The sequence below is a fragment of the Lepisosteus platostomus genome, chromosome 4 (assembly GCF_059453375.1).
Source record: "Lepisosteus platostomus isolate fLepPlt1 chromosome 4, fLepPlt1.hap1, whole genome shotgun sequence".
NCBI classification, from domain to species: Eukaryota; Metazoa; Chordata; class Actinopteri; order Semionotiformes; family Lepisosteidae; genus Lepisosteus; species Lepisosteus platostomus.
Window position 1 is genome coordinate 13,857,457 of NC_142614.1, and position 14,408 is coordinate 13,871,864.

General features: G+C 38.5%; 1 protein-coding gene across 14 annotated transcripts in view; it reads right to left on the reverse strand.

Moving 5' to 3' along the window:
* Positions 1-14,408, reverse strand: part of pdlim5a (PDZ and LIM domain 5a) — a 124,328-nt gene that overhangs the window by 68,864 nt on the left and 41,056 nt on the right. For 13 of the 14 annotated variants that reach the window (XM_088628621.1, XM_088628622.1, XM_088628630.1 and 10 more), the window contains one exon: positions 7,867-8,018. In XM_088628621.1, the coding sequence (XP_088484747.1) occupies positions 7,867-8,018 (152 nt within the window). Of the gene's footprint in view, positions 1-7,866; positions 8,019-11,878; positions 11,991-14,408 lie in introns of those variants that run through there. The other variant, XM_088628628.1, reaches the window with a different exon arrangement.

Here is a 14,408-nt window from a genome sequence, read left to right on the forward strand (position 1 = left end):
TCAAGTGCGGACAGATGGTGGCACTGCTGGGCAGGCATATTGGACAGCAGGTGCACAGGACTGATCCAGACCCAAACAAGGGACACAACTTTAGTCCATTTCATTTAGCAAATTAAGTCATCCTACCCAAAATCCCAGAGGCCTAATAACTACTCCACACTGCTGCCTGCCTGCTTCTAGATGTCTTGGCTTTTAAGATGATTAAAACAAAGCAGTAGTGTGGTTTCCTTTCTTAAAACAAAGAGAAATGCTTTACATATCATACCATTCATTTTCCAACTGACAGAGATTTAAATATATATCTCTGTCTAAAGCCTATGCTGAGTTCAACACAGTTGCTAAGAAACAAAAAATCACAGTATCAGATCATAAATTTTTAGAATTGAAAAAACATTTCCCTTCCTCCTCTATAATTTTTTTCTGGCACATGAAAACATGCGGAAAGATAATTTTTTCCCAAAATAAAGGGTTTTTACAGGAAAGCTGAAGAACTACCTGCTATCTGAGATGTATGAATTTGAGAACCTTTTTCTGTGCTTTTTGTTTTAAAAAGGCTGATAATTACAACTGCCAATATTAGAACCTACACTCTGAATCTGAAACAAAGTTTTTATTAAAAAGGTGTAATAAAACACTGGCTGTTCTACTGAACAAAGTCTTTATAGCAATAAGTATTTAACGTGTTCTAGTGAATTATACAATATAAAGATGTACAGTAAACCCATCCAGCAGTGCATGTAAGAGTTGATAATGATGAGTCACCATGCATGAAGGAAGTGGACTGTCAAATATTGGGATCGAGAAATGAACAAGTTGTCTGGTTGAATTTTCACGTTCCTAGGAGTGCAAGAACAAGCGTGCTTAGAGCAATAATATTCACACACAGTCCTGGAGGGCATTGTGCCTTCTGGGACGTTTCACCTGGGATGTCTAATGATTTTATTTTAATCAAGTATTCACTTAATTGTTCTAACTCCCCACTGATTACAGGTCTTTGCTCATTGAGAATTGGAGTGAATATCATTGGCCTGGAGAAACAAATTACTCATTACCTTCATGTTACTAGCAAAGCTTATTTGGATGCACTGCAGTTTTGCAATTAAATGAAGTGATTGAACTTGATGCACAAAGCCCTATATTTCACAGTGTTCACGTACAATTCAATTACACACTCCTCACACACAGCCCTGTGTCACACACTGCTCGCTCACAGAAAAAAATGGCAGACGTGTCAACCTGTGAGAACATATCTTCCATTTGTGGAAGAGCGTCTCAAACAAAAATCCCCTTCCAACAACTATTTATTTTATTTCGATGAAATTTCCTTTAAACTCAAATACCCAAAAGAGATTATTCTGGAAACATTCAAACAGCAATTGAAAATATCCTCAAAATGCAAATATAATAATGTTTGGACTTATGTTCCTGTGTTGTAACATGAAAGTAAACTGAAAGTATTGGATAATGAAGAATAGAAACAGTTTCATGTTAAAAAAGAATTACATTTTGTACATTTGCCAATTTCACACATTACTGCTTTCATTAATTAGAGCATACCCCTGACTCTCCAGGATGGCTTTGTTATCCTAAGGAAACCAAACAAAATTAAAACTGTGAGAACAGAGAAACCACTGTCTTTTTTTTTGCTGTTACAATACATGCGCAATTAATTTAAATTGCTGGGAGAAAAAATCAACACATCCACTAACTGGAGTTTGGAGCTGTGTGGTGTTAGTCATTGTCACTACACAGATGCCACAAGTCAGGACTACAAAGATGTCGTTTCAGTGCCTAATGCTGCTCTGCGTGAGGAGGGGATGACCGGGCACAATTTCATATTCCAAGAGGTCAAATGACCTCAAAAACACATCACCAAGAAATGTGAAGCTACATTTTCAAGTTTAGTTTTGGATAGATGGAATTGAAAAGATTAATTTGTGTTTCTGTGTAAATCTCTGTAGGCTAGATACACTACAAAGTGTGAGGTGTTCAAACGGATTTGTACACCAGCGATCACCTTTTATCGTTAATTAAATCATGTATTCAGATGCTTCTGGACACAAGCCCTCACCTGCAAACTGAGACTGTGGCTATCGTAAAGACAATGATAAGGAAATAATTTTGGTGTTAGGGTGATGCAGTCAGGAAGGATATACAAAAGAAATCTCTGTAATAATTATGCTATACACAAAACATACTTCCTAAAACGTTTCTAAGAGGGAACTTAACACTGAAGGAAAAACAGCATTTACAATTACAATAATACTGTCTGTTAGCAGTAATGCAATGTGTGTGTACATGTTTTGACAGAGATTACTTGGCCTCTCACAAAAGAACTTAAAAAAAATGTTTATGGAAAATTACATTTTTCCCTCAGTATCAACAGGCTTGCAGACTAGTTTTATAATGTATAAACAACTCAAAAAGCAATCAGTGCAGAAGGAGAAATTAATCCTGTCTCATCAAAGGCCTAGATTTTTGATCAGGGTGTATATTTTTTTGCTCCTAATCTCTGTTGTAAATCCATCCAGAACTAATTTATGTGCAATTTTTTTTACACCTTTTAGCACACAGCCCCTGTTTTTACAGCTTTTGATACTGGGTGTCATAAAATGTATTCTTAACTCAGTATTGTGAGTGAACCTCTTGTAAAAAGCTTGGAGTGTAGCCTGGGTCCAGATATGCTTGTTCCCTAAGTCTTGTGCAAGCTGCCCAATACTGGCTGTTGGAATGGTCATGTTTATTTGTATTCCTGGCACAAGGCAGCTTTAGAAATGTGTCTTGTCTCTCAGTTTTGCTGTTGCTGAGACACAAAGGACAAGACCACTCATATCAAAAAGAAGCACTTTTCAGTATATAGTGCTTTTTTATATTGAATATCTTAAGTTCTAGAATTCTTATATTAGTTATAGTACAGTTTAAACACATGGACACATACAAGATGATTTTATGATACATGGACAGGTCATAGGAAGTGAAGTAGAACATGGACAGGAAGACAGACTGGAACTTTCCCATGATGCCCTGGCCTCAAGAGACCCTGTCTGTTCAACTGGTAGCGCAGTCACAGTGCTCACCATAATGACAATAGTTTTCATATTTGCTTGTTCTATATTTTGACCTTGCTAAAGCAGAAAAGCTCAAAAGCTTACTTAAGCCTATTCAAAAGCCTGAACGAGCTGATGAGCAGTGCTGCCACATAGGCTAGATGGACAGGAACATCTTCATACCGTGTCATTATTCAAGCTCTTGCCTGCCGCTAGAATATTTTGTACCAATGAACATAGTTATCATGCCCAGCGATCCAAATATTTTATAGTACATTAATCAGATATTGGAACCATTCAAAAATTCTAAAACCGATAAACACATATTGAACAACACTGCATTAAATGCCAGAAGATAAACAATGAAGGAGTTCAGATATTAGAAAAAAACTAACTCTGTGCATCTTCTCTAATTAGAATAAAAAAAAACATTTAAATTACTTGTGCAGCTAGACCAATGGCTGTGCTTCTGGTAGAAGGACAGAAGCATCCTTCCTGGAACTGAAAGGTTATTCAAGGAGGGTAAAGGTAATTAGGAGCAACAAATCAGTCTCTCTGATTGCAAGACCTAATGAGCAACCTAGGACTCAAACATACACAGACTCCAACAAGAATGTGTTATTAAATGTTACATGTCCTTTCTCTTTGCATGAATGCTACTGCTCTGTGCTCTGACTGTGTTCAAAGTGTAAAGTATTCAAGTGAGACCATATCCAGACCAGCACTGATCAATCAATGCCCTGAAAAATATATCTCCTTTATCGTGTGCCATGGACCTCAGCCCAACAAACCAACATCTGGAGAAAAATAGCTTCTAGTTTCCAGTCATTTTTCTCAGCTCATTCTCTCTCTTCACTTTCTTTTCTCATCTTTTTTCCACGAATGCATATACCACATTATAATTGTGTGACATCTAGACATTTATTTCACATCAATTTGCAAACCCACCTGCAACACTTTCACAGGTGCAGCTACACTTTTCAGCCAGAGGAAGTCTGTAACCAGAAAGCCTGTACTATTAAATAATGGTGCGAATCAGCATAATCACCCAAACACCCCATGACTTTTAAACATTAAACAGTCTGATTTCTGTACTCAAAACCAAGTATTCCTATCTAGATCAATTAATCCAGAAGGTCTGCCTGTCTGAAGCAGTGAGCAGAGACCAACAGGCCAGGCCTGGTCTAAGAGCAGATGTTGTGCAATCTGCATTCATCTAGCAAAAGGCTATGTGGTTTTATGTGTCCATAGTAATCGACACGTAGCACTCAATCAGCGCTTTGGAATCACAAAAACTGGAATTACGTTTTTAAAAAGCAAAACCATGCCATTTTAATGTTGACACCCTGGGGGGCTTGTCTTTATGACTTTTTGTATTAAATTACACATGAGATGTTACAGTAGTTAATCTTCAAATCATGAAATGACTATGTATCGATGGGTGACATACGGCACCCTTTTAAAATAAAAAGTGCAGCTGGATAGTAATTAGGCAGGGAACACCAAGTTCTTTATCAAACATATGGTTAGACCTGTGATTGCAGATTAAACAAAGGAAAACACGTTTATGCACTCTTACCACATTTAAGAGCTGGGTAAATTAGATACACTATATCATGTGAAGGATGCACTCAGAAATTGTTTCTTGTGTAACTTTAGATGTTTAAAACCCCTTCCAAGGCATTAGGCAAAGTTTCAGTTTTTCTTCTGTGAGTTTGTCATTCTTGACTTATTTTTCAGAGCTGGGAGGATTTCTCTCATGATGCTTCCAAACGAAAAGTTTGTTTTTGTTATCTTGACTGATGTCTTATTTTCCCAATAGATTATCTTTAAGCAGAGCAAACTGAGACTTTGTGTTATCGGTGTTTCTGATGCCTTTCATAGAGAGTTTGTTTAAAGACACATTAGTAACACTTTTAAAAGTGTCTGACAGTAGGTTAACCCATAAGTTGATGTGAATTGCTTTTTTCCCGAATATCAAGATCAGAAAGGAAAGGTACATTACAGTACATGCATCAGAACAAGAGAAAATACTGAAACTGACATTCTCATAAATTATGGTCCTAATAAATATAATTTTCTCTTTCAACTGAGTTGCAGAGGAAAAAAAATCTGGGTTAAGGGCAGGAGGGATCGGTTTAAAAATGGTTTCTAAGGAGCACTGCCAAATTTCTGTGGCTTCACATTAATAAAAATAAAATGCCTCACGGCAATTCATGAAAAGGCATCCTTCATTTCTCCATTCTCAGATAGGTTGCATATTTCAGTTCCAAGAGGACTTGGCAGCTCTGGTATTTGCAGAAGATTTATTTTAACCAAGTTTTTATTAAGCACCATAAGAATAGTGACCATATCTTCACTGTGCAATACTACATTTTAGATTACTCTGTTCCCTGTGAACAAACGACACAAATGTTTTTAGCTTGAGAATAAGAGGAAGGCCAGAAGCACACTTTAGAAAGTGACCATTACTTTCAGACTTTTTGACCAACTCAAAAGTTCAAACAACAAGTTTGACAAACACACAATGCATATCAGATTTTATCGCAAATTAAAAGCCACAGTCAAGTACTGGTAACTAGAGATACTCAGAGCTTTGATTTGGTCTGGGCCAAAGTAGGATTGCTGTATGACTAGAACCCTTGGCCCAGAGCAATTCTGTGGTATGTGCTGTGGTATTCTAAGCATTTTCTCAACTGCAGAAACAAGCAAGTATTATACAAAAGGAATGCAACAAACTTAATCGCTGTGAAAGATTTTTCAGCATTGTGGTATACACAAATTTAATAGAAACATTGTGTTATATTTCTGATTTTGCAAATCCGATAATTGCTTCCTTTGTACAAAGGTCTGCATTTAGAACAAAAACAAGCAGATTCTCCCTTTATCTTTTAGCACTGAAACACAGTAATGGGGGTGTAGGGGTTGTACTGCCAGTATGTGTATCTAGTGTACGGTCCTCACTTTTTATCACCCTCAAATTATCTGTTTCTGATGTGGCAGCAGTGGCTCTGGCCTTGTCTCTGCAAGATTGAGGGATCAAAGGCTGTGGGATCAAATCCCATGTGGTAAGTTGCTGTTGTGCGTGACATCAGCCAAACATCAGCGAAACAAATCATAATGATCAAATCCTTTATGACATTTAATGAAAATACCAACAGTCAACAACAAATTACAGTGACCGTTCATGACTTAAATGAATCATTTAGTAAACTAATCAGAATTCATGTGTTTAAGGTTTCCAAGTGAGGCCTGTTGGATTGTTGTGCTCCAGGGCCAGGTTTTTCAGCTTCTGCTCTAGAGCACACAGACTCATGTTTTTAAAGAAGTGAAACTGTGCACATGCACCATACAGTTCTGCTGAGTTTCTTTTAGGACAGAATTTTATTAAGATTACTTGAGGACGAAAGAAAGTGCTAGTGAACAATAATTCAATAATTAGTATTTAATTTATTGAGAGAAATTCAAAAAAAGTTAAGAGAAGATGCATTGATTTTCTATTACATTAGTTGTTAAGTCACCCCAATCTTGTGGAAACTGCTCTATCAATTCTGCAGTCAGGTCCAAGGTCCAAAGCATCCTAAATTCCTCACAAACTGCTCGGGGAACTGTGCACCGCAGCAATGGTTCTGGGAAAAAGGAACCAGCAGCCCTATGCAGATGATTAGTAATGCATGGACTTTGTCTCTGTATGGTTCACTTCATACTCATGGGCAAGAGCTCAATGATATTGAGCTGCGTGACATAATGCTTCAATTAAGATAATCGGAGGCAAAGTGCATGTATAATCCCTGTCCTGAAAGGTGCTGGGATCTTTAACATTGGCTAGGACTTACAACTCTTGTAAACTTGGGAATAGGAAGGCTGTGCTTTTGACAGAATAATCAACACCTGGCAACAATGATGACTTGATGACTTAAAAAAGACACCACTGATGCTGCAAAATGTATTACAATCTTACAGATTATTTGTTCTATGTACTACGAGCACATACCCCTACAAATTTATTCAAGTGGCTATAACATGCAATAAATATCTAGCACCTGTGTTGGCTTCTATAAGGCTTTTGGCCCTTAAAATCAAACTGCAAGACACTGCTGTGCAATCAGTCTTCTTCATTTCCATGAATAAATATTTAATGTACTAGCACACATTTGTTACGAGAAGGTAGATCATATGAAAATGTATTAATAAAAGTTAGCAGTGTTCCAGCTATAAATCTGAATATGCACTCTGTGGAACTTACAAAGATAAATCACTCATATTACTTAAATCCAGAAATCCAGATGAAAATCCAGTTTTAACTGCCTCAGAGAAAGAGTGAATAGCACAGAAATATTTTAGTCAATATTGAGCAGTTCTGTTACTATGTATGTTTTACAACTTGTTAGCAGTGAAAGCAGAAGATTCTGCTAGTGTCAAAACCTCTGGCTGTAGCTTTTTTGCAAAGTTCTATGGAACTCTCTTGAGACTTGGCCAACTAATAAAGCACTTCTACAAATAAAATAAATAATGAGCGCAAAACACTACTTGAGAACAGTTACTGCTATTTAAAACACAGAACCAATCCTGAAGAAGACCTACAGTACGTGTGTAGCCTTACCTTCACATATTTTGTAATATAATGTTGAGCCAGACACACAGTAGATGAAGTATTCCTAAACACAACGGAGCATAAATACAGTAACACTGACAAAACAGACTTAAAAAGACTAAAGCAAATGAGAAAAAATGGATTCTTCAGGAGAAATCACAACGTTGTCCATTGCATTCCATTCCTGGCAAAGGCAGAGTAACAGAATGAGAAACCAGCCCTTACTTCTGCAGAGTCAGGTTCAGGGAACCAGTACAGGACTTGATTTTGTTCTGGGCTTCCAGGTGGTTCATGCTCTCTGTGCTGATCCCATCGATGGACAGAACCACATCTCCAACGGCAATATTGGCCTTGGTTGCCTTCCCTCCGTCATTTAGCTGCAAAAAAATGGAATGGGAGGGTAAGCAACCTTTATGGATTTAAGAATGGGATTAGAGAAGAAAAAGAAAAATCCCAAGGAGACTGGACAGGGTCACCCACAATCAGCTGCACTCTCAATACAAAGTCAAAAGCTAACGGACATGCTTTATAACTAAGTGAAAGCAGACAGTCCTTTAACCAGGAATAGGGCTAGTTTCTCAGCAATACCACAGCCACTCTTAAACAGGGATCTTTCAAGAACTAACAAGAGGCACTTCTGCTATCAACTAACTACTGGCAACACTTTAGGTATCCTGGACCTTTCTTCATATTTTAATTTCCCTACAGTAGAATGGAAGAATAAGGCAGCTGTTTGCCGCAGGGCTGCAGAATCCTTGGGAGAGATTCTCATCTGGGAACACTGAAGAATAAAAAAAGTTTCACGCAAAATGTTCTCTAGACGGCCTTTTTAGAGTGATGGTTAAAATCTTAACACACTTCTAATTTATTCTTTAATTCATTCAATAAATTAGTTTTGCTAAGCAAGGGTCTGTAGGGAAGTTACTTACAACCCAGGTGGGAGAAGTTCGTGCCTGGTGAGGACATGGGGACTGGAGCAGGCATGTAACAACTGAAACACCCGAGCCCATTGCACATGAAAGACACACAGTGTAGAAGTGCAAGCAGTAACTCAAGGAACACATGTCCCTGCACAACAATAAGGGGCTTCAAGTCAACTACAGAGAAGGCCATGTCCAAAGAAATAAATAAAAAAAATGACAGGCACAAAAAAAAGGGGATTTAATCTCTTTTGCTTGTTGATCTGCAAGAAAACAATATCTCATTGTTTAAGCATGGCCCCATTTAACACTCCCTGAAGGTGACTGCATTTTTTTATTCGCATAATATAATTTAATAATTACAGTTTCAAAACCTGGTCTCTACAAAAAAATCAACAAGTGTACTTTCCATGAAACAGTATTTCAAGGAAGAGTGGAACCTTTCAGCCCTCCGTGGATAGCAGTTTGAAGACTGAAGTACTCAGATTAGGCAGATAGGGCAAAAATACTCCACAATGGCACCCAGGCTGTTAATGATTTTAAGTAAATGCCAGCGTTATCTGCTTTAAGCCTCTCCATCACATATTAAACACCACCTGGAGCACACTCAGCATTCCACAAATACCTGAATTTTCCAGAGATACTTTTTAACCTGATTTTTTAGCACAGAAACCCCATTCTAACTTTTTCCCCATCAATATGATACACAAGAAAGGTTACAGATAAGAAGTAAATGGACAACAAACTGTCATAACTATTGGGCTTCATTAATGCCAAACTAATCATTAATGCACATACTGTATTTTCTAACATGTTTCTTTCGTGTCAAAGGAAAATTCAGCATTGCATCCACTTACTTTACATTCACAAAGATCTGGCTGCAACCACTGCTGTTATTTAACCATGCACAGCACAAGCTGCAAAGAATTAAGAGTATATCAATAACGCAATCTTTCAAAGCACAAAAGCTAATCTGGACAGCTGCAATGCTTATTTGTAAACCATGTCAACAATGATATGAAACAGAAAGCGTGAAAGGGAGACAAGTTATTCGTGCTACAATTTCATGTCCTCTCTCTTTTTTATTTGGCTCACTGAACCACAAGGTTTTTTGGAGTTATGTTAGGAGGGAAAACTAAGCTGTGCTGCCAGATCTTCCAGACACACCGGCAACGGGCCTGAAATCTTCAACACTAGAAGCATTCTGGATGAGTCTCTTGGAGTGGGAGTCCTGGCTTAGTGAGGCTTGACTAGACTTCATCTGTCAGTGTCACTCACCATGCACTGCGGAGCCCAGGAAGAATCCCGGGCTGCCCAATGAAGCAAATCCACACTTTTTCCTCACTTGCAGAATTCACAGCTCAGTGCTGGCCACAGATCGCCAACTCACATCGAGAGCAGAAACACAGCTTTTAGACCCCGCAGGTACAAAGCACATTATTGTTTAACCACAAGCACCTGTTTGCATGTTAAACTGCTGATTGCCAAACGGAAATCCTTCATCTTATACTATTGTTGCAGAAAAGAAAAACTCCAGCTTTGTATTTGAGTATCTGAAAGTGTTTGAGTGCATGGATGCCCTCTTGAAGAACTTGCACCACTATAGGAGAAACAGATTCATGCAACTGCTTCTGCTGTCTATACCTAAAATAAAATAACAGAGAACAGAAACAATATCTTTTTTTAATAACTTGCAGCTCTGTTTGCCCTTAGGTTTCCTATCATGCTTCTGGCCAATTGGAGCCCTGCGTCAAGGAATGCGTTTGCTATTTGTGCTGTAGACAAAGCCTGAAGATTTGATTTCTCCAAGGCCCTAAAGCCTAAAGAGCTGTGTTTGCAGGGAGGTGCACCAAACATTTCACGAAGAAAAGTAAAAGGGAGAGTCAAAACAGCATGCAGCTCAGGCCTTCGACACTCCACTGGACAAGAGCCGGCGTCTGGAGGCAGAATCACGGTGCTCAAGGTCGAGAACGAAATCATACAAATCACTGCAAGGATTACTAAATGGAATCACTTATGTTCAGAAAAGCATGTGTAAGATACTTTTTCCAAAAGTATAGTACACTAAATTTCTGACAGATGTTCTAGACGTTTCCTAAAAAAAGCACTCAAAGTTATTATAATGTTTTATTGCTATTATCGTTTGCTTTTCTTCCTTGGTAACTCATTATTCCAATCAATTCCAAACATTTTTTAACATTTATGGAAGGATATAAGTCCCTGCCAGGGGATTACAAAGTACCCTTTTTCTTTCTATTTTTACAGCTCTTTTAAGTCTTGGGTATAAATTGCCTTGCAAGTTCATTTACAGAATAAACTCAATAATTCATAGCAGACTTCTAAAAGCAATAATACATTACATTCAAGTGAAAGATTATTAATGTTGAAAATGACATTTTTTTTAGAATTCATATACAGTATGTGCACAAACTACTTTTTTGTCTAAAATTCTTATACAGTTCAGTTTAGAAAGAGAATTGGATTCACAAGTTTTCCATATATAAGAAGTACCTGTACACTATGTGGAACAAATTGGTACAGTATGTAATACCTATTGTTGTACAATGCGTGTTCTTGGCATCACTGAAATCAAAATACTGACAGATCCCATTACATACAGACCTTAATGACCTTGGTTTGATTTGGTTACAGTGCCACTTACACATTCACTAGAAGAACTCCACTCACTTTGCATAAACAGAAGCTTTCTGGTGTTTATTAGGAATGAGCAACTATAATTCCTTTCAAAATCACCCACTGCACTTCTGGGATCAGCATGCAAAAGACTGCACATGCCTGCTTCCTAAACAAGCAATGAGAGATACTGGATAAGTACTCCTGCTGTACTCGAACTTCTGTTTTGAGGCAGGTTCCTCATCCTGAAAAGTAAGGGTTAAAAGCCGGAGTAATCCTCTCATAAATCTTTCACACAGACAGCGCCACAGAGGCCCAATTACAGAGTTTAGCAATGGAAATATAAATCATATTGTATCCTCAGCATTGCCATCTGTGTAGTTACACTAAAATAATGGAATACAAACTTGCTCACTGGAGAGCAAACAGCTCTAGGCTGTAATATCAGTGAAGAGAATGTGTTGTTTTTTACTATTAGGTGAACAGTTTCAAAATCCACCTCCTACCAGTTTTCTCCAGACTAGGAATGCATCACGCCTAGCAAGCAAGTTCAGGGGCCTCGAGGCTAAAGACCTCAGACCTAGTACAAACTCTTTAACAGATTTCCAGGTGCTTCTTCAGTGAAAACTTGCTAAGACAAACATTAACTCTAGTCCCCCCCGACACACACACACTTACAGTACCTCTAACAAATAAGCCATCCACTGGCATGCCGCAATGAGTCCTCGCCCACCATTGGAAAGCTAGGGAAAATACAGAGCCCTGTGCCCAAGTGTATTGGCTATGCTGCTTTAAAAAGCAGAATAGTAAATGCTTTGACATCTGATCAAAGGGTTGCAGGTTACGTCCACCCATGTTGTATACTTAGGCAAAGCTAAAAAGCAAACAGCAATGACAAAACACTCAGCTGTTTAAATACACATACATATAAGCTGCATCAGTCACACCAGTTAGTAGTAATTTAAGGCCTGGACCAGCACTCAAGCAAGAACGGTGTAAGCAAAGGCTTCTTTAATGTTCTCTTTCAGAGTCACTCAATAAGATTAATAACTCAGAGGACTGATCTAAGATATTTAAGAGGATCGCTTCACTTACTAATCTCTCAAAAACCTTATTAGGAGCCACAGCCACCAAACGCAGAAGACCTAAAGACATCATAATTCATGCCCATGAAGAAACCAGTGCTCGGATAATAAACCAGAGTAGTACTATACCTAATCACAAAACAGCACAGCATACAGAACCATTTACTTTTTCAGAATTGTCAAGCACATAAACGGGTAATATGATATGTTTAAAATATCATATCTAGAAAAGACAATTAAAACTAACAAGAACAGATCTTACATTAGGGTTAAAGGCTCCACCCAGTCAGCATTTATTAACAAAATAAATGAAAACTCATGCAACCTGGTACACCCACTAATTGAGGCAATAAGAAACAAAAGGATGCAATTTGACTGCTTTTGCTCATTGCTCTAAGGAACTCATCAAGGTGGTCCTGGAGGGAGTTTGTAAGGAGCATTCAGAGGAACAGCTATTGCTAGAAACCTAAAAAACATTTTACTGAGGGATTTGTGAAGTGTCTCTTCTACTTATTATTCAAAGTCAGCTGGCTTGCTATATCTAGAATATTTTACATTTTTACTGGAATATTAAAAATAATCAGTGGTTCCTAAGATACAGCCTATGTGTGCTTCTGCCATCCAATCTCCACTTTGGAGAGGAGCCTTGCAGCTGCAGCACTTTGAAGAAATAAAACCATTCCTTTTGCCCAAGTCAGCCTCATCAGGCTAGTCGCATGGAAAGTCTTGATTGTGCTACTGGCATTAGAAAGAAAAACACAAGAAAAGAACAGAACTCACGGTCTTGAAATCCATCAGTTGGGCACAGCATACAGTATTTTTAAATTTCAATGACAGGAAACATGATTTCTTTTACCACAGATATCGCTTCGATATTAAGAGTGGCCCAGGAAAAGTACAAGGGTGGCTATTTCCTATTGTTAACAGTGACAGCTTTGTACATTCCCAGACAGGGTTTAGACAATTCTGTTACTGGGCTATGCCATTAGTCCATCTGGTTCAACGTTTTTAACATGTAGATAAAAGCTGATACAATGTGAGAGAATCTGACACCATGAAACAAGGGCTGTTGTACTGTATACTGTCAAGGAAGTCGGTGAGGTACTTTCTATAACACATGCTACACTGTCCTATGATCACACCAGAAGAGAGAGAGAGTGCATTACTAACAGGTTAAGGGTGGTTGTCCAGTTGGACCTTTTCAGGACCAGGCTCAGTTGCTGCTCAATAATTTCAACTGGAGGCTCTAACATTCTGCAACCTAGCTGAGGGACAGGATTACTGGTGCCGTAAAAACTGCAAGAAATATAGCCGCACAAACTAGGTTGACACAGGGGCTGCATTGTTCCAAGACTCCTTTGGCAAGACTCTGGGTAAAACAAAGCATTAGGGTGGTCTTCTCTTTCATGTCCTGAGAAACACTATATCCTTCCAATTCCCACACACTGGTCAGACATAAGAGCTCAACTAGTTCTAAAGCTTACAGATGCTTACAAAGCAGGGTGCTGACCTGTACTGGCATTAACTACTGTAAGCGCTGTCAGTGAAAAAAATAAACATTAAAACACAGTTCTAAGTCCCATGAGAAATCATTTTGCCACTGTGCAGTTAGAAAAGTCATTTTCTGGCTGGGGAAGGCCATTAAATACCCTATGTTTATCCATGTGAAGAAGGCTCCACACATTCTTGCAGAGACTCCACAGCCAAAATGCTGTATACTTTAGATCTGTCTTTTTACTGAAGTTGGGAATTCATCTCTGCTTGATCATGCATGGTACAGGGTTTCCTCTGGCCTTCAACAAGTGGCTTGTAACATTTCCCTTTCTGAATGGCTACATCAAGAAAGACCAAGGCTGGGCCTATGACTTCTGCAATGCATCCTCTGGAATTCAAGATTAGCCCTCTTTAAATATCAAGTATCTTTACACAGTGCCAAGCACTGTCTGGCATCTCCTTAGAAGCCCTACCCAAGACCTTGCTACCCAAGCATTCTAGTGCTAGTCATGCCTGGAACATCACAGTTTCAGAAATGACAAAACAGGATACTAAGGTGGTCCAGTATGCTGATGAAAAAATAGCATAGCATACTGGCATTGCTGCCTCACAGCACTGAGGGACTGGGTTCACA